Genomic DNA, 24,131 nt, shown 5'->3' with positions numbered 1-24,131 from the left:
TTCGCTTCACCCGCAATATCATCTGCTAAACATGTTTGTGGCAAATACAATTTGATTTGATTTGAAGCAGGACTTTAATTTCAAAATACCAGTTTGACAGGTTTAATTTTCTGCCATTTCTTGGGGATTAATTATTAATCAGTGGAAGCAAATAAAACCACTGTTCTGAACTAATATTTATACCAAATGTTTTAGGGTCTGTACTCAGGTCAGCTACATAGCTGTACGTCCATAGTACATGTCTTTTACCAAATGTTTTAGGGTCTGTACTCAGGTCAGCTACATAGCTGTACGTCCATAGTACATGTCTTTTACATGTCTTTTACCAAATGTGTTAGAGTCTATACGCAGGTCAAATATATAGCTGTACATCCCTACTACAGGTCTTTTAGCAAATGTGTTAGGGTCTATACACAGGTCAAATATATAGCTGTACATCCATACTACAGGTATTTTACCAAATGTGTTAGGGTCTATACACAGGTCAAATATATAGCTGTACATCCATACTACAGGTATTTTACCAAATGTGTTAGAGTCTATACGCAGGTCAAATATATAGCTGTACATCCCTACTACAGGTCTTTTAGCAAATGTGTTAGGGTCTATACGCAGGTCAAATATATAGCTGTACATCCATACTACAGGTCTTTTAGCAAATGTGTTAGGGTCTATACGCAGGTCAAATATATAGCTGTACATCCATACTACAGGTCTTTTAGCAAATGTGTTAGGGTCTATACACAGGTCAAATATATAGCTGTACATCCCTACTACAGGTATTTTACCAAATGTGTTAGGGTCTATACACAGATCAGCTACATAGCTGTACAACTCTTGCGTTGTATTGGCTGTGTACTTAGGGTCGTTGTCCTGTTGGAAGGTGAACCTTCACCCCAGTCTGAGGTCCTGAGCGCTCTGGAGCAGGTTTTCATCAACAATCTCTCTGTACTTTGCTCTGTTCATCTTTCCCTTGATACTGACTAGTTTCCCAGTCCCTGCCGCTGAAAAAGATCCCCACAGCATGATGCTGCCACTTCCATGCTTCAACGTAGGGATGGTGACAGGTTTCCTCCAGACATGACGCTTAGTATTCAGGTCAAAGAGAGCAATCTTGGTTTCATCAGATCAGAGAATATTGTTTCTCATGGTCTGAGAGTCGCCTTACATGCCTTTTGGCAAACTCCAAGCGAGCTGTCATGTTTATTTTACCGAGGGGTGGCTTCCGGTTGTCCTTCTGGAAGGTTCTACCATCTCCACAGAGGAACTCTGGAGCTATGTCAGAGTGACCATCAGGTTCTTGGTCACCTCCCTGACCAATGCCCTTTGCCCCCGATTACTCAGTTTGGCTGGGCGGCCAGCTCTAGGAAGAGTCTTGGTGGTTCCAAACTTCTTCCATTTAATAATGATGGAGGCCGCTGTGTTTTTGGGGACCTTCAATGCTGCAGAATTGTTTTGGTACCCTTCCCCAGATCTGTGCCCCGACACAATCCTGTCTTGGAGCTCTACGGACAATTAATTCGACCTCATGGCCTGTTTTTTGCTCTGACTTGCCCTGTTAACTGTGGGACCTTATATAGACAGGTGTATGCCTTTCCAAATCATGTCAGATCAATTGAATTTACCACAAGTGGTAGACACATTTCAAGTTTGATCATTGGAAACTCAATACCAAACAGGCCCCCATTAACATCGACAGGGCTGAAGTGGAGTTTCTTGGTTTCCAAATCACCAAAGTCCAAACACACCAAGACAGTTGTGAAGAGGGCACGACAACACCTTTTTCCCCTCAGGAGACTTAAAGGATTCGGCATGGGTCCCCAGATCCTCAAACAATTCTACAGCTGCACCATTGAGAGCATCCTGACCGGTTGATTCACCGCCTGGTATGGCAACTGCAGAGGGTAGTGCATAAGGCCCAATACATCACTGGGGCCAAGTTTCATAGCATCCAGGACCTATATACTAGGCAGTGTCAAAGGAAGGCCCAAAAAATTGTCAAAGACACCAGTCACCCAAGTCACAGACTGGTCTCTCTGCTACCGCACGGTATGTGGTACTGGAACGCCAAGTCTTGGACCAAAAAGCTCCTTAACAGCTTTTACCCCCAAGCCATAAGACTGCAGAACAATTGATCAAATGGCCACCCGGACTATTTATATTGACCCCCCCCCCCCCTTTGTTTTTACACTGCTGCTACTCGCTGTTTATTATCTATGTATAGTCACTTTACAAATTACCTCAACTAACTGGTGCCCCCTTCACATTGAATCGGTACCGGTACCCCCTGTCTATAGCCTCGTTATTGTTATGTCATTTTATTGTGTTACTTTTTGATTTTATAAAAAAATATATACTTTCGTTTATTTCGTAAATATTTTCTTAAATCTATTTCTTGAACTGCATTGTTGGTTGTTGCAACGAGCAGTCCCGTATCCGGGAGCGTAATTATAGCCTCAAGCTCATTAGCATAACGCAACGTTAACTATTCATGAAAATCGCAAATGAAATGAAATAAATATATTGGCTCACAAGCTTAGCCTTTTGTTAACAACACTGTCATCTCAGATTTTCAAAAAATGCTTTTCAACCATAGCTACACAAGCATTTGTGTAAGAGTATTGATAGCTAGCATAGCATTAAGCCTAGCATTCAGCAGGCAACATTTTCACAAAAACAAGAAAAGCATTCAAATAAAATAATTTACCTTTGAAGAACTTCGGATGTTTTCAATGAGGAGACTCTCAATTAGATAGCAAATGTTCAGTTTTTCCCAAAATATTATTTGTGTAGGAGAAATCACTCCGTTTTGTTCATCACGTTTGGCTAAGAAAAAAACCTGAAAATTCAGTCATTACAACGGCAAACTTTTTTCCAAATTAACTCCATAATATCGACAGAAACATGGCAAACGTTGTTTAGAATCAATCCTCAAGGTGTTTTTCACATATCTATTGGATGATAAATCACTCGTGGCAGTTTGGTTTCTCCTTCAAAATGAAAAAATGCACGCACCTGGAGATTACGCAATAGTTTCGACGGAGGACACCGAGCGGACACCTGGTAAATGTAGTCTCTTATGGTCAATTTTCCAATGATATGCCTACAAATACGTCACAATGCTGCAAACACCTTGGGGAAACGACAGAAAGTGTAGGCTCATTCCTTGCGCATTCACAGCCATATAAGGAGACATTGGAACACAGCGCATTCAAAATCTGGCTCACTTCCTGTATGAAATTTCATCTTGGTTTCGCCTGTAGCAGGCGAAACCAAGATAATATCTTTGCAGTTTTGGAAACGTCAGAGTGTTTTCTTTCCAAAGCTGTCAATTATATGCATAGTCGAGCATCTTTTCGTGACAAAATATCTTGTTTAAAACGGGAACGTTTTTCATCCAAAAATGAAATACTGCCCCCAGAGGTTCAAGAGGTTAAGGGCTTGTAAGTAACTATTTCATGGTAAGGTGTATACTTGTTGTATTCGGCGCATGTGACAAATACAATTTGATTTGATTTGAGTCTCATAGCAAAGGTGCTGAATAATTATGTAAATAAGTTATTTGTTTCTTATTTAAAATACATTTACAAAAAGGTCTAACCTGTTTTTGCTTTGTCATTATTGGGTATTGTGTTTAGATTGATGAGGAAAACATTTAATTTAATACATTTTAGAATAAGGCTGTACCGTAAAACAAAATGTGGAAAAAGTCAAGGGGTCTGAATACTTTCAGTTTCATAACTAGAAGTCCTACGAACACATGCTTAATACTGTTAGACAGGTAAGAATTGTGGGATTCTGAAACAATGTGACTACTACAGCTGCACATTTGTTCTTAGCTCATTAGTTCAGTCTGTAACCAGAACAATGGGAAGGACAGCTACAGTATATGAGTGCATTTTTATCTGTGTGTCGCCCTCTACAGGCAGTAGAGGATGGTAACCTGGAGGAAATGGAGGAAGAGATCCGTCTGAAGAAGTCGAGGAAGAGGAGGAGACGAGGGGAGAAGGACGGGGGGAGGGAAGAGGGAGGAGAGAAGGCAAAGAAGAGGCGTGGACGTCCCCCTGCCGAGAAGCTGTCCCCCAACCCCCCCAAACTCACTAAACAGATGAACGCCATCATCGACACCGTCATCAACTACAGAGACAGGTAAGAGAACCATAGCAGGAGAGAGTGGTGATACCCCCAACCAGTCCTCTAGTACCTGGGTTGCAGCAATAGTATCCCTGATTCAATTATTGAGAGTTGTGATAGTGTTTAGCCAGTATTCCTCTGAGGTTCCTATATCATTATCATCCTCTCGGGTTCCCATTTCAGTATCATGCTCTGTCCTCTGGGGTTCCTATATCAGTATCATGCTCTGTCCTCTGGGGTTCCTATATCAGTATCATGCTCTGTCCTCTGGGGTTCCTATATCAGTATCGTCCTCTGGGGTTCCTATATCAGTATTGTCCTCTGGGGTTCCTATAACAGTATCATGCTCTGTCCTCTGGGGTTCCTATATCAGTATCGTCCTCTGAGGTTCCTATATCAGTATCATGCTCTGGGGTTCCTATATCAGTATCGTCCTCTGGGGTTCCTATATCAGTATCATCCTCTGGGGTTCCTATATCAGTATCATGCTCTGTCCTCTGGGGTTCCTATATCAGTATCGTCCTCTGGGGTTCCTATATCAGTATCATGCTCTGTCCTCTGGGGTTCCTATATCAGTATCATGCTCTGTCCTCTGGGGTTCCTATATCAGTATCATGCTCTGTCCTCTGGGGTTCCTATATCAGTACCATACTCTGTCCTCTGGGGTTCCTATATCAGTATCATGCTCTGTCCTCTGGGGTTCCTATATCAGTATCATTCTCTGGGGTTCCTATATCAGTATCATTCTCTGTCCTCTGGGGTTCCTATATCAGTATCATCCTCTGGGGTTCCTGTATCAGTATCATGCTCTGTCCTCTGGGGTTCCTATATCAGTATCGTCCTCTGGGGTTCCTATATCAGTATCATGCTCTGTCCTCTGGGGTTCCTATATCAGTATCATGCTCTGTCCTCTGGGGTTCCTATATCAGTATCATGCTCTGTCCTCTGGGGTTCCTATATCAGTATCATTCTCTGGGGTTCCTATATCAGTATCATTCTCTGTCCTCTGGGGTTCCTATATCAGTATCATGCTCTGGGGTTCCTATATCAGTATCATGCTCTGGGGTTCCTATATCAGTATCATACTCTGGGGTTCCTATATCAGTATCATGCTCTGTGCTCTGGGGTTCCTATATCAGTATCATGCTCTGTCCTCTGGGGTTCCTATATCAGTATCGTCCTCTGGGGTTCCTATATCAGTATCGTCCTCTGGGGTTCCTATATCAGTATCATGCTCTGGGGTTCCAATATCAGTATCGTCCTCTGGGGTTCTTATATCAGTATTGTCCTCTGGGGTTCCTATATCAGTATCATGCTCTGGGGTTCCTATATCGGTATCATGCTCTGGGGTTCCTATATCAGTATCATGCTCTGGGGTTCCTATATCAGTATCGTCCTCTGGGGTTCCTATATCAGTATTGTCCTCTGGGGTTCCTATATCAGTATCATGCTCTGGGGTTCTTATATCGGTATCATGCTCTGGGGTTCCTATATCAGTATCGTCCTCTGGGGTTCCTATATCAGTATCGTCCTCTGGGGTTCCTATATCAGTATCATGCTCTGTCCTCTGGGGTTCCTATATCAGTATCATTCTCTGTCCTCTGGGGTTCCTATATCAGTATCATGCTCTGGGGTTCCTATATCAGTATCATGCTCTGGGGTTCCTATATCAGTATCATACTCTGGGGTTCCTATATCAGTATCATGCTCTGTGCTCTGGGGTTCCTATATCAGTATCATGCTCTGTCCTCTGGGGTTCCTATATCAGTATTGTCCTCTGGGGTTCCTATATCAGTATCATGCTCTGGGGTTCCTATATCAGTATCATACTCTGGGGTTCCTATATCAGTATCATGCTCTGTGCTCTGGGGTTCCTATATCAGTATCATGCTCTGTCCTCTGGGGTTCCTATATCAGTATCGTCCTCTGGGGTTCCTATATCAGTATCGTCCTCTGGGGTTCCTATATCAGTATCATGCTCTGGGGTTCCTATATCAGTATCGTCCTCTGGGGTTCCTATATCAGTATTGTCCTCTGGGGTTCCTATATCAGTATCATGCTCTGGGGTTCCTATATCGGTATCATGCTCTGGGGTTCCTATATCAGTATCATGCTCTGGGGTTCCTATATCAGTATCGTCCTCTGGGGTTCCTATATCAGTATTGTCCTCTGGGGTTCCTATATCAGTATCATGCTCTGGGGTTCCTATATCGGTATCATGCTCTGGGGTTCCTATATCAGTATCGTCCTCTGGGGTTCCTATATCAGTATCGTCCTCTGGGGTTCCTATATCAGTATCGTCATCTGGGGTTCCTATGTCAGTATCGTCCTCTGGGGTTCCTCTACCAGTATCGTCCTCTGGGGTTCCTATATCAGTATCGTCCTCTGTCCTCTGGGGCTCCTATATCAGTATTGTCCTCTGGGGTTCCTATATCAGTATCGTCCTCTGGGGTTCCTATATCAGTATTGTCCTCTGCCCCCTGGTGCTCCTATATCAGTAGTGTCCTCTGGGGTTCCTATATCAGTATTGTCCTCTGTCCTCTGGGGCTCCTATATCAGTATTGTCCTCTGTCCTCTGGGGCTCCTATATCAGTAGTGTCCTCTGTCCTCTGGGGTTCCTATGTCAGTATTGTCCTCTGGGGATCCTATGTCAGTATCGTCCTCTGGGGTTCCTATGTCAGTATCGTCCTCTGGGGTTCCTATATCAGTATTGTCCTCTGGGGCTCCTATATCAGTAGTGTCCTCTGGGGTTCCTATGTCAGTATTGTCCTCTGGGGTTCCTATGTCAGTATCGTCCTCTGGGGTTCCTATATCAGTATTGTCCTCTGGGGCTCCTATATCAGTAGTGTCCTCTGGGGTTCCTATATCAGTATTGTCCTCTGTCCTCTGGGGCTCCTATATCAGTAGTGTCCTCTGTCCTCTGGGGCTCCTATATCAGTAGTGTCCTCTGGGGTTCCTATGTCAGTATTGTCCTCTGTCCTCTGGGGCTCCTATATCAGTTTTGTCCTCTGGGTTCCTATATCAGTATCATCCTCTGGGGTTCCTGTATCAGTATCATGCTCTGTCCTCTGGGGTTCCTATATCAGTATCGTCCTCTGGGGTTCCTATATCAGTATCATGCTCTGTCCTCTGGGGTTCCTATGTCAGTATCATGCTCTGTCCTCTGGGGTTCCTATATCAGTATCATGCTCTGTCCTCTGGGGTTCCTATATCAGTATCATTCTCTGGGGTTCCTATATCAGTATCATTCTCTGTCCTCTGGGGTTCCTATATCAGTATCATGCTCTGGGGTTCCTATATCAGTATCATGCTCTGGGGTTCCTATATCAGTATCATACTCTGGGGTTCCTATATCAGTATCATGCTCTGTGCTCTGGGGTTCCTATATCAGTATCATGCTCTGTCCTCTGGGGTTCCTATATCAGTATCGTCCTCTGGGGTTCCTATATCAGTATCGTCCTCTGGGGTTCCTATATCAGTATCATGCTCTGGGGTTCCAATATCAGTATCGTCCTCTGGGGTTCTTATATCAGTATTGTCCTCTGGGGTTCCTATATCAGTATCATGCTCTGGGGTTCCTATATCGGTATCATGCTCTGGGGTTCCTATATCAGTATCATGCTCTGGGGTTCCTATATCAGTATCGTCCTCTGGGGTTCCTATATCAGTATTGTCCTCTGGGGTTCCTATATCAGTATCATGCTCTGGGGTTCTTATATCGGTATCATGCTCTGGGGTTCCTATATCAGTATCGTCCTCTGGGGTTCCTATATCAGTATCGTCCTCTGGGGTTCCTATATCAGTATCATGCTCTGTCCTCTGGGGTTCCTATATCAGTATCATTCTCTGTCCTCTGGGGTTCCTATATCAGTATCATGCTCTGGGGTTCCTATATCAGTATCATGCTCTGGGGTTCCTATATCAGTATCATACTCTGGGGTTCCTATATCAGTATCATGCTCTGTGCTCTGGGGTTCCTATATCAGTATCATGCTCTGTCCTCTGGGGTTCCTATATCAGTATTGTCCTCTGGGGTTCCTATATCAGTATCATGCTCTGGGGTTCCTATATCAGTATCATACTCTGGGGTTCCTATATCAGTATCATGCTCTGTGCTCTGGGGTTCCTATATCAGTATCATGCTCTGTCCTCTGGGGTTCCTATATCAGTATCGTCCTCTGGGGTTCCTATATCAGTATCGTCCTCTGGGGTTCCTATATCAGTATCATGCTCTGGGGTTCCTATATCAGTATCGTCCTCTGGGGTTCCTATATCAGTATTGTCCTCTGGGGTTCCTATATCAGTATCATGCTCTGGGGTTCCTATATCGGTATCATGCTCTGGGGTTCCTATATCAGTATCATGCTCTGGGGTTCCTATATCAGTATCGTCCTCTGGGGTTCCTATATCAGTATTGTCCTCTGGGGTTCCTATATCAGTATCATGCTCTGGGGTTCCTATATCGGTATCATGCTCTGGGGTTCCTATATCAGTATCGTCCTCTGGGGTTCCTATATCAGTATCGTCCTCTGGGGTTCCTATATCAGTATCGTCATCTGGGGTTCCTATGTCAGTATCGTCCTCTGGGGTTCCTCTACCAGTATCGTCCTCTGGGGTTCCTATATCAGTATCGTCCTCTGTCCTCTGGGGCTCCTATATCAGTATTGTCCTCTGGGGTTCCTATATCAGTATCGTCCTCTGGGGTTCCTATATCAGTATTGTCCTCTGCCCCCTGGTGCTCCTATATCAGTAGTGTCCTCTGGGGTTCCTATATCAGTATTGTCCTCTGTCCTCTGGGGCTCCTATATCAGTATTGTCCTCTGTCCTCTGGGGCTCCTATATCAGTAGTGTCCTCTGTCCTCTGGGGTTCCTATGTCAGTATTGTCCTCTGGGGATCCTATGTCAGTATCGTCCTCTGGGGTTCCTATGTCAGTATCGTCCTCTGGGGTTCCTATATCAGTATTGTCCTCTGGGGCTCCTATATCAGTAGTGTCCTCTGGGGTTCCTATGTCAGTATTGTCCTCTGGGGTTCCTATGTCAGTATCGTCCTCTGGGGTTCCTATATCAGTATTGTCCTCTGGGGCTCCTATATCAGTAGTGTCCTCTGGGGTTCCTATATCAGTATTGTCCTCTGTCCTCTGGGGCTCCTATATCAGTAGTGTCCTCTGTCCTCTGGGGCTCCTATATCAGTAGTGTCCTCTGGGGTTCCTATGTCAGTATTGTCCTCTGTCCTCTGGGGCTCCTATATCAGTATTGTCCTCTGGGTTCCTATATCAGTATTGTCCTCTGGGGTTCCTATATCAGTATTGTCCTCTGTCCTTTGGGGCTCCTATATCAGTAGTGTCCTCTGTCCTCTGGGGCTCCTATATCAGTATTTTCCTCTGGGGTTCCTATATCAGTATTGTCCTCTGTGGCTTCTATATCAGTATTGTTCTCTGTCCTCTGGGGTTCCTATATCAGTATCGTCATTTGGGGTTTATATCAGTAGTGTCCTCTGGGGTTCCTTTTTCAGTGCCGTGCTCTGTCTGTAGCTGGAGTGTTTGACAGGCACATGTTTGGAGCTACAAATGGAAACATTCCTCCCCTACTCCCCAGTCAGCCTAACCCTAACCCGCTGAACACCAGGATGATTTAATGGATGAAGTCATCTTTGAGCAACAAAACATCATGCTTTGTGGCTTGAAAAACCTTTTTCCTCACCTCCCCTCTCCTCTCTTCTCCTCCCATCTCCTCTCCTCTCTTCTGCTCCCATCTCCTCTCTTCTCCTCTCTTCTCCTCCCATCTCCTCTCTTCTCCTCCCAGCTCTTGGGCTCCCGAGTAGTGCAGTGGTCTAAGGCACTGCATCTTAGTGCAAAGCTGTCATCAAGGCAAAGGGTGGCTACTTTGAAGAATCAAAAATGTGTTTAACACTTTTTTGGTTACGACATGGTTCCATATGTGTTATTTCATAGTTTTGATGTATTCACTATTATTCTACAATGTAGAATGTTTGACTGGTACTGTATGTATGTATGTATGTATGTATGTATGTATGTATGTATGTATGTATGTATGTATGTATGTATGTATGTATGTATATATGTATGTATATGTGTATGTATATGTATGTATATATATGTATATGTATATGTATATATGTATATGTGTATATATGTATATGTATATATATGTATATATATATATATATATGTGTGTGTGTATAAGCTTTGTAGTTCTTGACACAAACCAGTGAGCTTGGCACCTACTACCATACCTCGTATTTTAAAGTCTGTTTGTTAACAGGTCTAACAGACAGCTGTCAGAGGTGTTTGTCCAGCTGCCGTCCAGGAAAGAGCTGCCAGAGTACTACGAGCTGATCAGAAAACCTGTTGACTTCAAGAAAATCAAGGTACCAAACCACAGATAATACATATTAAACATAACACCTATAGTAGTAAGGACAGACAGAGGAACCTACCAAGTGTGACAGACTGATTGTGTGCGTGTTTGTTTGTTTGTTTCCAGGAGCGTGTGCGGAGCCACAAGTTCAGGAGTGTGTCTGACCTGGAGAAGGATGTGATGCTGCTCTGTCACAACGCTCAGACTTTTAACCTGGAGGGGTCACAGGTCAGTCACCTCTAACCCCTAACCCTGAACTATATTGCTCACCCTGTCTGTGTTGTATATCTATGATGTTGCGCCTGTCTATGTGCTGTAGTTCTATAACATGGAGTGGTTTGTCTATGTGTTGTATATCTATGATAGGTATGTTTATCTATGGTGGGTATTTCCATGTTTTGTATATCTATGATAGGTCTGTCTATGTGTTGTAGATCTATGATGTTGGTATTTTCATTGTGTTGTAGGTCTACAATGTTACCTCTGTCTATGTGTTGTAAATCTATGATGTTATGCTTGTCTATGTGTTGTAGTGCTATGATGGTCTGTATGTCTATGTGCTGTGTATCTATAATGTTATGTCTGCCTATGTGTTGAAGATCTTTGATGTTGTCTGTCTGTATATCTATCATGTTTTGTCTATGTGTTGTGTATGTATCTATGACATGGTGTCCATGTGTTGTAGATCTATGACATTGTGCCTGTCTATATGATGTAGATCAAATCAAACTTTATTTGTCACATGTGCCGAATACAACAAGTGTAGACCTTACCGTGAAATGCAGTCTTATGGCTTGGGGGTAGAAGCTGTTAAGGAGCCTTTTGGTCCTAGACATGGTGCTCCGGTACCGCTTGCCGTGCGGTAGCAGAGAAAACAGTCTATGTCTTGGGCGACTGGAGTCTATGACAATTTAAGGGCCTTCCTCTGACACCGCCTACTACATAGGTCCTGGATGGCGGGAAGCTTGGCCCCAGTGATGTACTGGGCCGTACGCACTACTCTCTATAGTGCCTTACGGTCAGATGCCGAGCAGTTGCCATGCCAAGGTGATGTAACCGGTCAGGATGCTCTCAATTGTGCAGCTGTAGAACCTTTTGAGAATCTGGGGACCCATGCCAAATCTTTTCAGTCTCTTGAGGAGGAAAAGGTTTTGTCGTCACGACTGTCTTGATGTGTTTGGACCATGGTAGTTCGTTGGTGATGTGGACACTAAGGAACTTGAAACTCTCGACCCGCTCTACTACAGCCCCGTCGATGTGAATGGGGGCCTGTTCGGCCTGCCTTTTTCTGAAGTCCACGATCAGCTCCTTTGTCTTGCTCAGACTGAGGGAGAGATTGTTGTCCTGGTACCACATTGCCAGTTCTCTGACCTCCTCCCAGTTGGCTGTCTCATCGTTGTCGGTGATCAGACTGTTGTGTCGTCAGCAAACTTAATGATGGTGTTGGAGTCATACCTGGCCGTGCAGTCATGAGTGAACAGGGAGTACAGGAGGGGACTAAGTACATACCCCTGAGGTGCCCCAGTTTTGAGGATCAGTGTGGTAGACGTGTTGTTACCTACCCTTACCACCTGGGGGCGGCCCGTCAGAAAGTCGAGGATCCAGTTGCAGAGGGAGGCGTTTAGTCCCAGGGTCCTTAGCTTAGTGATGAGCTTCGTGGCCACTATGGTGTTGAATGCTGAGCTGTAGTCAATTAACAGCATTCTCACATACAGTTGAAGTCGGAAGTTTACGTCCACTTAGGTTGGAGTCATTAAAACTTGTTTTTCAACCACTCCACAAATTTCTTGTTAACAAACTAGTTTTTCCAAGTTTATTAGGACATCTACTTTGTGCATGACGCAAGTAATATTTCCAACAATTGTTTGCAGACAGATTATTTAACTTATAATTCACTGTATCACAATTCCAGTGGGTCAGACGTTTACATACACCAAGTTGACTGTGCCTTTAAACAGCTTGGAAAATTCCAGAAAATTATGTCATGGCTTTAGTAGCTTCTGATAGGCTAATTGACATCATTTGAGTCAATTGGAGGTGTACCTGTTGATGTATTTCAAGGCCTACCTTCAAACTCAGTGCCTTTTTGCTTGACATCATGGGAAAATCAAAAGAAATCAGCCAAGACCTCAGAAAAAAATTGTAGACCTCCACAAGTCTGGTTCATCTTTGGGAGCAATTTCCAAACGCCTGAAGATAGGTACCACATTCATCTGTACAAGCAATGCTGTGGGGGTGCTTTGCTGCAGGAGGGATGGTGCACTTCACAAAATAAATGGCATCATGAGGGAGGAAAATCTCAATCTCTCAAGACATCAGTCAGAAAGTGTTTTAGCTTGGTCGCAAATGGGTCTTCCAAATGGAACAATGACCCCAAGCATACTTCCAAAGTTGTGGCAAAAGGCCTTAAGGACAACAAAGTCAAGGTATTAATGTGGCCATCACAAAGCCCTGACCTCAGTCACATAGAACATTTGTGGGCAGAACTGAAAAAGCGTGTGCGAGCAAGGAGGCCTACAAACCTGACTCAGTTACACCAGCTCTGTCAGGAGGAATGGGACAAAATCCACCCAATTTATTGTGGGAAGCTTGTGGAAGGCTACCTGAAACATTTGTCCCAAGTTAAACAATTTAAAGGCATTGCTACCAAATACTAATTGAGTGTATGTAAACTTCTGACCCACTAGGAATGTGATAAAATAATAAAAAGCTGAAATAAATCAGTCTCTCTACTATTATTCTGACATTTCACATTCTTACAATAAAGTGGTGTTCCTAACTGACCTAAGACAGGGAATTTTTACTGGGATTAAATGTCAGGAATTGTGAAAAACTGAGTTTAAATGTATTTGGCTAAGGTGTATGTCAACTTCTGACTTCAACTGTAGGTGTTCCTTTCGTCCAGGTGGGAAAGGGCAGTGTGGAGTGCTATTGAGATTGCGTCATCTGTGGATCTGTTGGGGCGGTATGCAAATTGGTGTGGGTCTAGGGTATCCGGGAGGATGCTGTTGATGTGAGCCATGACCAGCCTTTCAATACACTTCATGGCTACCGATGTGAGTGCTACGGGGCGGTAATCATTTAGGCAGGTTACCTTTGTTTTCTTGGGCACAGGGAATATGGTGGTCTGCTTGAAACATGTAGGTATTCCAGACTCAGACAGGGAGAGGTTGAAAATGTCAGTGAAGACACTTGCCAGTTGGTCAGCGCATGCTTTGAGTACACGTCAAATCAAATCAAATCAAATTTTATTTGTCACATACACATGGTTAGCAGATGTTAATGCGAGTGTAGCGAAATGCTTGTGCTTCTAGTTCCGACAATGCAGTAATAACCAACAAGTAATCTAACTAACAATTCCAAAACTACTGTCTTGTACACAGTGTAAGGGGATAAAGAATATGTACATACGGATATATGAATGAGTGATGGTACAGAGCAGCATAGGCAAGATACAGTAGATGGTATAGAGTACAGTATATACATATGAAATGAGTATGTAAACAAAGTGGCATAGTTAAAGTGGCTAGTGATACATGTATTACATAAGGATACAGTCGATATAGAGTACAGTATATACGTATGCATATGAGATGAATAATGTAGGGTAAGTAACATTATATAAGGTAGCATTGTTTAAAGTGGCTAGTGATATATTTACATCATTTCCCATCAATTCCCATTATTAAAGTGGCTGGAGTTGAGTCAGTGTCAGTGTGTTGGCAGCAGCCACTCAATGTTAGTGGTGGCTGTTTAACAGTCTGATGGCCTTGAGATAGAAGCTGTTTTTCAGTCTCTCGGTCCCAGCTTTGATGCACCTGTACTGACCTCGCCTTCTGGATGATAGCGGGGTGAACAGGCAGTGGCTCGGGTGGTTGATGTCCTTGATGATCTTTATGGCCTTCCTGTGACATCGGGTAGTGTAGGTGTCCTGGAGGGCAGGTAGTTTGCCCCCGGTGATGCGTTGTGCAGACCTCACCACCCTCTGGAGAGCCTTACGGTTGAGGGCGGAGCAGTTGCCGTACCAGACGGTGATACAGCCCGCCAGGATGCTCTTGATTGTGCATCTGTAGAAGTTTGTGAGTGCTTTTGGTGACAAGCCGAATTTCTTCAGCCTCCTGAGGTTGAAGAGGCGCTGCTGCGCCTTCTTCACAATGCTGTCTGTGTGAGTGGACCAATTCAGTTTGTCTGTGATGTGTATGCCGAGGAACTTAAAACTTGCTACCCTCTCCACTACTGTTCCATCGATGTGGATAGGGGGGTGTTCCCTCTGCTGTTTCCTGAAGTCCACAATCATCTCCTTAGTTTTGTTGACGTTGAGTGTGAGGTTATTTTCCTGACACCACACTCCGAGGGCCCTCACCTCCTCCCTGTAGGCCGTCTCGTCGTTGTTGGTAATCAAGCCTACCACTGTTGTGTCGTCCGCAAACTTGATGATTGAGTTGGAGGCGTGCGTGGCCACGCAGTCGTGGGTGAACAGGGAGTACAGGAGAGGGCTCAGAACGCACCCTTGTGGGGCCCCAGTGTTGAGGATCAGCGGGGAGGAGATGTTGTTGCCTACCCTCACCACCTGGGGGCGGCCCGTCAGGAAGTCCAGTACCCAGTTGCACAGGGCGGGGTCGAGACCCAGGGTCTCGAGCTTGATGACGAGCTTGGAGGGTACTATGGTGTTAAATGCTGAGCTGTAGTCAATGAACAGCATTCTCACATAGGTATTCCTCTTGTCCAGATGGGTTAGGGCGGTGTGCAGTGTGGTTGAGATTGCATCGTCTGTGGACCTATTTGGGCGGTAAGCAAATTGGAGTGGGTCTAGGGTGTCAGGTAGGGTGGAGGTGATATGGTCCTTGACTAGTCTCTCAAAGCACTTCATGATGACGGAAGTGAGTGCTACGGGGCGGTAGTCGTTTAGCTCAGTTACCTTAGCTTTCTTGGGAACAGGAACAATGGTGGCCCTCTTGAAGCATGTGGGAACAGCAGACTGGTATAGGGATTGATTGAATATGTCCGTAAACTCACCGGCCAGCTGGTCTGCGCATGCTCTGAGGGCGCGGCTGGGGATGCCGTCTGGGCCTGCAGCCTTGCGAGGGTTAACACGTTTAAATGTCTTACTCACCTCGGCTGCAGTGAAGGAGAGACCGCATGTTTTCGTTGCAGGCCGTGTCAGTGGCACTGTATTGTCCTCAAAGCGGGCAAAAAAGTTATTTAGTCTGCCTGGGAGCAGGACATCCTGGTCCGTGACTGGGCTGGATTTCTTCCTGTAGTCCGTGATTGACTGTAGACCCTGCCACATGCCTCTTGTGTCTGAGCCGTTGAATTGAGATTCTACTTTGTCTCTGTACTGACGCTTAGCTTGTTTGATAGCCTTGCGGAGGGAATAGCTGCACTGTTTGTATTCGGTACCAGACACCTTGCCCTGATTAAAAGCAGTGGTTCGCGCTTTCAGTTTCACGCGAATGCTGCCATCAATCCACGGTTTCTGGTTAGGGAATGTTTTAATCGTTGCTATGGGAACGACATCTTCAACGCACGTTCTAATGAACTCACACACCGAATCAGCGTATTCGTCAATGTTGTTGTCTGACGCAATACGAAACATGTCCCAGTCCACGTGGTGGAAGCAGTCTTGGAGTGTGGAGTCAGCTTGGTCGGACCAGCGTTGGACAGACCTCAGCGTGGGAGCCTCTTGTTTTAGTTTCTGTCTGTAGGCAGGGATCAACAAAATGGAGTCGTGGTCAGCTTTTCCGAAAGGGGGGCGGGGCAGGGCCTTATATGCGTTGCGGAAGTTAGAGTAACAATGATCCAAGGTCTTTCCACCCCTGGTTGCGCAATCGATATGCTGATAAAATTTAGGGAGTCTTGTTTTCAGATTAGCCTTGTTAAAATCCCCAGCTACAATGAATGCAGCCTCCGGATGAATGGTTTCCAGTTTGCAAAGAGTTAAATAAAGTTTGTTCAGAGCCATCGATGTGTCTGCTTGGGGGGGGATATATACGGCTGTGATTATAATCGAAGAGAATTCTCTTGGTAGATAATGCGGTCTACATTTGATTGTGAGGAATTCTAAATCAGGTGAACAGAAGGATTTGAGTTCCTGTATGTTTCTTTCATCACACCATGTCACGTTAGTCATAAGGCATACGCCCCCGCCCCTCTTCTTACCAGAAAGATGTTTGTTTCTGTCTGCGCGATGCGTGGAGAAACCCGTTGGCTGCACCGCTTCGGATAGAGTCTCTCCAGTGAGCCACGTTTCCGTGAAGCAAAGAACATTACAGTCTCTGATGTCCCTCTGGAATGCTACCCTTGCTCGGATTTCATCAACCTTGTTGTCAAGAGACTGGACATTGGCAAGAAGAATGCTAGGGAGTGGTGCACGGTGTGCCCGTCTCCGGAGTCTGACCAGAAGACCGCCTCGTTTCCCTCTTTTTCGGAGTTGTTTTTTTTGGGGGTCGCTGCATGGAATCCACTCCGTTGTCCTGTTTGTAAGGCAGAACACAGGATCCGCGTCGCGAAAAACATATTCTTGGTAGTACTGATGGTGAGTTGATGCTGATCTTATATTCAGTAGTTCTTCTCGACTGTATGTAATGAAACCTAAGATGACCTGGGGTACTAATGTAAGAAATAACACGTAAAAAAACAAAAAACTGCATAGTTTCCTAGGAACGCGAAGCGAGGCGGCCATCTCTGTCGGCGCCGGAAGTAAGAGAGGTAATCCTGGTCCTGGTAATCCATCTGGTCCCGCGGCTTTGTGAATTTTGACCTGTTTAGAGGTCTTGCTCAAATCGGCTACCGAGAGCATTATCACACAGTCATCCAGAACAGCTGGTGCTCTCGTGCATGCTTCAGTGTTGCTTGCTTCAAAGCGTGCATAAACGGCATTTAGCTCATCTGGTAGGCTCACGTCACTGGGCAGCTTGTGTCTGGGTTTCTGTAATAGTATCTATAATGTTATGTCTGTCTATGTGTTGTAGATCTATGATGTTATGTCTGTCTGTGTCGTAGATCTGTTGTCTGTTTTAAGTGAGAATAGGTATTGGTCTAAAGCTGAAAAAGAAAGGAAATTCATATGAGCACCATAATGCCTAATTCACCCATGCACTACCATGCTTTTCCAGAACACAGCTTTGACCTACTACTAGGGATGCACGATATATCGGTGAACATATCGGAATCGGACGATATTAGCTAAAAATGCCCACATCGGTATCGGCCCGATGTCTAGTTTAACGCCAATGTTAAAAACCTATGTCAAAGCTGCTGTGCGTACCTATATAACGTGCTCGATCCACACAGCAGACATTGTGACGTAATTACGCCACGTAAAATGTTGCGCTACACGTGCAATACAGCATTCCTAACCTAGTCCACAATGTCTGCTGTGTGGATTGAGCATTCAACAAGTTGAGCAGACATTTGAAAGAGTAAGAAAATTTAAGCGAGACAACTCAAACGGCGAAATCCATTAAAGCCAAGATAATGGAATTCATTCCTCTTGACAATCAACCGTTCTCTGTCGTGGATGATGTTGGCTTTCGCCAACTGGTTGATCACCAGTACACACTACCAACCTCGCTATTTTTCAGATGTTTCCCTACCGGAGTTACACAGTAGCAACGTCACTGCTATTAGCTTCATGACATACATGCTATGGAACGCCGTTTGGGTCTTTGCGTGTCAAAAAGATACAGTAGCACTGTCAAAGCTGTACAAAAATGTCTGCAAACAAGCAAACACAGGCCACGAACGATGTGTTTACAATACTATGTTGGTAATAAAGCATAATTTGTTCGACCGCAACTTCTGGGTTAGCTAGCTTTAGCTTGGTGCCTAGCTAGCATGAATACAACCAGCCTGAAAACAATAACCAGTAGAAACTGCAGTCATTTTCATTATTCTTAGCAATGATTTAGGAATCCTTGAGTGAGTATTAGCTAGGTTTCCACTTGTTGTTCGACTATTGATATTGAACTTCAGTTCATGAAAATAAATAGCTAGTCAGATACTTAACCCTGTTGCCCAAAGTTAACGTTATAAGCAGCAAGCTAGCTTCATCTGGCTAGTGAGGCTCGACTGGACCGGGTTATGTGATGTGAAGCTAGCCACAATAAGCATTACTAGGGGGCAGTATTTTCATTTTTGGGAAAAAAACGTTCCCGTTTTAAACAGGATATTTTGTCAGGAAAAGATGCTAGAATATGCATATAATTGACAGCTTTGGATAGAAAACACTCTAACGTTTCCAAAACTGTAAAGATATTGTCTGTGAGTATAACAGAACTGATGTTGCAGGCGAAAGCCTGAGAAAAATCCAATCCGGAAGTGCCCCAGGTTTTGAAAGCGCTGCGTTCCAATGACTCCCTATTCAGCTGTAAATGTGCCATCAACGAGCTTACGCTTTCTACGTATTCCCCAAGGTGTCTACAGCATTGTGACGTAGTTTTACGCATTTCTGTTGAAGAATAGCTGTAGGCGGCCACATTACGTAAGTGGTCACATGGTGGCTCCAAGAGAGATTCTCGCGTAAAATACAGAGGTAGCCATTACTCCAATCGGTCCTCCTGAAAAACTAATTGTCCCGACGGATATATTATCGAATAGATATTAGAAAAACACCTTGAGGATTGATTATAAACAACGTTTGCCATGTTTCTGTCGATATTATGGAGCTAATTTGGAATCTTTTTTGGCGTTGTAGTGAGTGAAAACATCGTGAGTGAAAACATCTGAAGTTCATCAAAGGTAAACGATTTAATTTGATTGCTTTTCTGATTTCCGTGACAAGGTTGCCTGCTGCTAGCAAGGCATAATGCTATGCTAGGCTATGATAAACTTACACAAATGCTTGTCTAGCGTTGGCTGTAAAGCATATTTAGAAAATCTGAGATGACAGGGTGATTAACAAAAGGCTAAGCTGTGTTCCAATATATTTCACTTGTGATTTTCATGAATAGGAATATTTTCTAGGAAGATTTATGTCCGTTGCGTTATGCTAATTAGTGTCAGGTGATGATTACGTTCCCGGATCCGGGTTTGAGAGTCACAAGAAGTTTTAAGCACAATAGTGAAATTTGCGGTTTGCCTTCAAAATAAAAGTATGTCATTGATAGTGATGCAAATTAATTCAAATAGTAGAATTATGCCATACTTTTATTTTGAAGGCTAACCGCAAAGTCCACTATTGTCGCTAATCCTTATTGTGGCTAGCTTCACATAAATGGGTCCGACCACCATTAATCAAATAAGAACTTCTATCCCATCATAAGAGGATTTTTATAACTCTAAATATTTGGATGAAAATATGTTAGCGTTGTCAGAAATGCTACAAAAAGGTTGGACATTGTTGGTTCTTAATGGACGGCAATGTGCACGTGAGAGCAATAAATTGTGAATTTTATTTTAAAAAACTGTTGCACCTACAAGCGTATTCAGTCCAAATGAATCTAAATGTAATTGTCACATTATGGATGCTGTAGCCTCGTTTTAATATGTAGTCTAGAATTTGAACTAGGTTTGGGCAAGACATTGATTGTCTGACGACCCTAATGCTAACGACCCTGTCAACAATCCGGTATGTGGTTCTTGGTAACGGCCGGACAGATCATGACGACAGGCAGGGAGTGTGTTGTGTACCTCCAATCAAGTTGATTTGCGAACTTTCATCGACATTGGTGTTACATTGACTTAGATATGATGGTTGTGAGATTTCAATTTAACATTGAGCTTCAACCAATCCCATACTATAATGTCTGTCTGTGTTGTAGAGCTATGACATGGTGTCTGTCTTTGTTGTAGAGCTATGACATGGTGTCTGTCTGTGTTGTAGATCTATGACATGGTGTATGTCTGTGTTGTAGAGCTATGACATGGTGTCTGTCTGTGTTGTAGATCTATGACATGGTGTCTGTCTGTGTTGTAGAGCTATGACATGGTGTCTGTCTGTGTTGTAGAGCTATGACATGGTGTCTGTCTGTGTTATTGGCAGTTAATTAGAAACATTTATGGAATCATTCTTCTAAAACTGGCTAGCTAGCTAACACACATACAGGGCAGATAAATTCTTCAAATTCATTATTTTACACAATATCTTGGTTTGCACTGGCAAACCATCGTTGACCACCTCCCTGACCAACATGGCTGACCTTTATACCATCATAAGAGGGTTCATGACCATTCTAGTATTCTAACTCCTAATTCTGTGGTTGTGTCTGTGTATGTGTTGTAGACCTATGATGTTAATCCTGTCTATGTGTTGTAGATCTATAACGTGGTGTGGTGTGTCTGTGTTGTAGATCTATAATGTGGTGTGGTGTATCTGTATTGTAGACCTATGGTGTTATGTCTGTGTTGTAGATCTATAACGTGGTGTGGTGTGTCTGTGTTGTAGACCTATGATGTTAAGTCTGTGTTGTAGGTCTATGGTGTTATGTCTGTGTTGTAGATCTATAACGTGGTGTGGTGTGTCTGTGTTGTAGACCTATGGTGTTATGTCTGTGTTGTAGATCTATAACGTGGTGTGGTGTCTGTGTTGTAGATCTATGATGTTATGTCTGGTGTAGATCTATGATGTTGTGTCTATGTGTTGTAGATCTATAACGTGGTGTGGTGTCTGTGTTGTAGACCTATGATGTTATGTCTGGTGTAGATCTATGGTGTTATGTCTGTGTTGTAGATCTATAACGTGGTGTGGTGTCTGTTGTAGACCTATGATGTCTTGTCTATGTGTTGTAGATCTATAACGTGGTGTGGTGTCTGTGTTGTAGACCTATGGTGTTATGTCTGTGTTGTAGATCTATAACGTGGTGTCTGTGTTGTAGACCTATGGTGTTATGTCTGTGTTGTAGATCTATAATGTGGTGTGGTGTCTGTTGTAGACCTATGATGTTATGTCTATGTGTTGTAGATCTATAACGTGGTGTGGTGTGTCTGTGTTGTAGACCTATGGTGTTATGTCTGTGTTGTATATCTATAATGTGGTGTGGTGTCTGTTGTAGACCTATGATGTTGTGTCTATGTGTTGTAGATCTATAACGTGGTGTGTCTGTGTTGTAGACCTATGATGTTATGTCTATGTGTTGTAGATCTATAACGTGGTGTGGTGTCTGTGTTGTAGACCTATGATGTTAATCCTGTCTATGTGCTGTAGATCTATGAGGACTCCATCGTGCTCCAGTCTGTGTTTAAGAGTGCCAGACAGAGAATCGTAAAGGAGGAGGAGAGTGAAGAGGACAGCGATGATGACGATGATGATGATGATGATGAGGAAGAGTCGGAGGCAGAGTGTAAGATAAAGGATTCTCTCTTTCTCTCCCTCTCCCCTCCCTCTCTCTTGACAATAAATCATATATAATGTAATGTAAAATCAATGCAAGGTACTCAACTCATCCAACTGAAAAATATACCTACTGTATCTCTGTGGATGTGTACTTGACTTGTCTGTCATGTGGTCCTCTAGAGCTCAGTTGGTAGAGCATGGCTCTTGCAATGCCAGGATAATGGGTTTGATTCCCTGGACCACCCATACAGTACCAGTCAAAAGTTTGGACACACCTACACATTCCAGGGTTTTTCTTTATTTTTACTATTTTCTACATTGTATAATGATAGTAAGACATCAAAACAATGAAATAACACATGGGATCATGTAGTAACCAAAAAAGTATTAAACAAATCAAAATATATTTTATATTTGAGATTCTTCAAAGTAGCCCCCCTTTGCCTTGATGACAGCTTTGCACACTTTTGGCATTCTCTCAACCAGCCACCTGGAATGCATTTCAAGTAACAGGTGTGCCTTGTTAATTTGTGGAATTTATGTTCTTCTTAATGTGTTTGAGCCAATCAGTTGTGTTGTGACAAGGCTTTTAAAATATTTATTTGTATTATTTCTTTAAACAGGGAGTCACATTGAGATTAAAAATCTATTTTACAAGTGAGCCCTGTATACATTACAATAAAAACAGAATAATAAAACATACACATGTGTATAAAACAATATAATGCAGCACACAATAACAAAATAAACACATTTAATAAAAGCAATCTCATTCAACAGCACATCTAACTGCAGTGAACTCTGCAGATTGTTCCACAAATTAGGGGCAAAAACACAGATTTTCCCAAATCTTTGTGGACTGAAGGGATCTCTATTGTTATCCATTCCTGAGAACGGGTTTGGTAACTTATGATTCTTAAATGAATAAATTAAGTTACGTATGGAGGGAGTTTCTGTCAGGTTGCTTTGTAAATAAATCAAAGGGAATGCAGCGCTCTTCTTACAGATCGAGAGGTCCATCCCACATTTATATACAGACTACAATGTCCTAAAATGGTCCCCTGTGATAAAACGTATTGCTGAATGGTAGACTGTGTCCAAGGGTCTTAAAACAGGTTGCCCCATCTTTCTCCAATTTTCAATCCAGAGGCATGATTTATTCAGATGTAAAAAAAACAATCTAGGATCTTAGCTTCTTAGTCAGATGTTCTATATGCGTTAGGAAGGACAACTTGTCATCAATCCAGACACTCAGGTACTTATATTGAGAAACCAGCTCAATTTGGGCTCCATTTGTAGGGCAAATATGCAGGTCCTCAGGATCAACATTTCATGACCTAGAGAACAGCAGGAGCTTGGTTTGACTTATATTTAACACTAATTTAAGATCTGTAAGTGATTTCAGAAATGGATCAAAGTCATGCCGAAGTTCACGACTGGCCTGCTGCACTGAGGTGGCACAGGAACACAACACTGTGTCATCTGCATAGAGATGAATGTTAAAAGTATTAACAGTGTTTCCTATGTCATTAATATACAAAGTGAACAATAATGGACCCAAAGTAGAACCCTGAGGAACACCTTTTTGAATCTCAAGAAATTCAGATTAAACCCCATCTATCAAGATGGCTTGAGTTCTGTCACTAAAATAATTCAGATTTAACCCCATCTATCAAGATGGCTTGTGTTCTGTCGCTGAGATAATTCTGATTTAACCCCATCTATCAAGATGGCCTGAGTTCTGTCGCTGAGATAATTCAGATTTATCCCCATCTATCAAGATGGCCTGAGTCCTGTCACTAAGATAATTCAGATTTAACCCCATCTATCAAGATGGCCTGAGTTCAGTCGCTGAGATAATTCAGATTTAACCCCATCTATCAAGATGGCCTGAGTTCAGTCGCTGAGATAATTCTGATTTAACCCCATCTATCAAGATGGCCTGAGTTCTGTCACTAAGATAATTCTGATTTAACCCCATCTATCAAGATGGCCTGAGTTCTGTCGCTGACATAATTCAGATTTAACCACATCTATCAAGATGGCCTGAGTTCTGTCACTGAGAGAATTCAGATTTAACCCCATCTATCAAGATGGCCTGAGTTCTGTCGCTGAGATAATTCTGATTTAACCCCATCTATCAAGATGGCCTGAGTTCTGTCGCTGAGATAATTCTGATTTAACCCCATCTATCAAGATGGCCTGAGTTCTGTCGCTGAGATAATCAATAAACAATGATCAATAAACAAAGCAGCACAGCTCTTTCTAGCATCCAAGGCATTGACAAGATCATTAACAACTAGCGTGGTTGCTGTGGTAGTACTATGCCCAGGTTGGTGTATATTAA

At 43.3% G+C, this 24,131-nt stretch overlaps 1 protein-coding gene across 7 annotated transcripts in view; it reads left to right on the top strand.

Annotated features, from left to right (window-relative positions):
* The window catches only part of smarca2 (SWI/SNF related, matrix associated, actin dependent regulator of chromatin, subfamily a, member 2), a 217,922-nt gene that overhangs the window by 147,197 nt on the left and 46,594 nt on the right, over positions 1–24,131 (top strand). For all 7 annotated transcript variants that reach the window (XM_036936591.1, XM_036936589.1, XM_036936588.1 and 4 more), the window contains 4 exons: positions 3,926–4,149; positions 10,417–10,522; positions 10,639–10,740; positions 21,656–21,791. In XM_036936591.1, the coding sequence (XP_036792486.1) occupies positions 3,926–4,149; positions 10,417–10,522; positions 10,639–10,740; positions 21,656–21,791 (568 nt within the window). The remainder of the gene's footprint in view (positions 1–3,925; positions 4,150–10,416; positions 10,523–10,638; positions 10,741–21,655; positions 21,792–24,131) is intronic.

This window comes from Oncorhynchus mykiss, chromosome 11 (assembly GCF_013265735.2).
Source record: "Oncorhynchus mykiss isolate Arlee chromosome 11, USDA_OmykA_1.1, whole genome shotgun sequence".
NCBI lineage: Eukaryota > Metazoa > Chordata > Actinopteri > Salmoniformes > Salmonidae > Oncorhynchus > Oncorhynchus mykiss.
The sequence above is the reverse complement of the archived record's forward strand: the minus strand, read 5'-3'. Positions and strand labels throughout refer to the sequence as shown.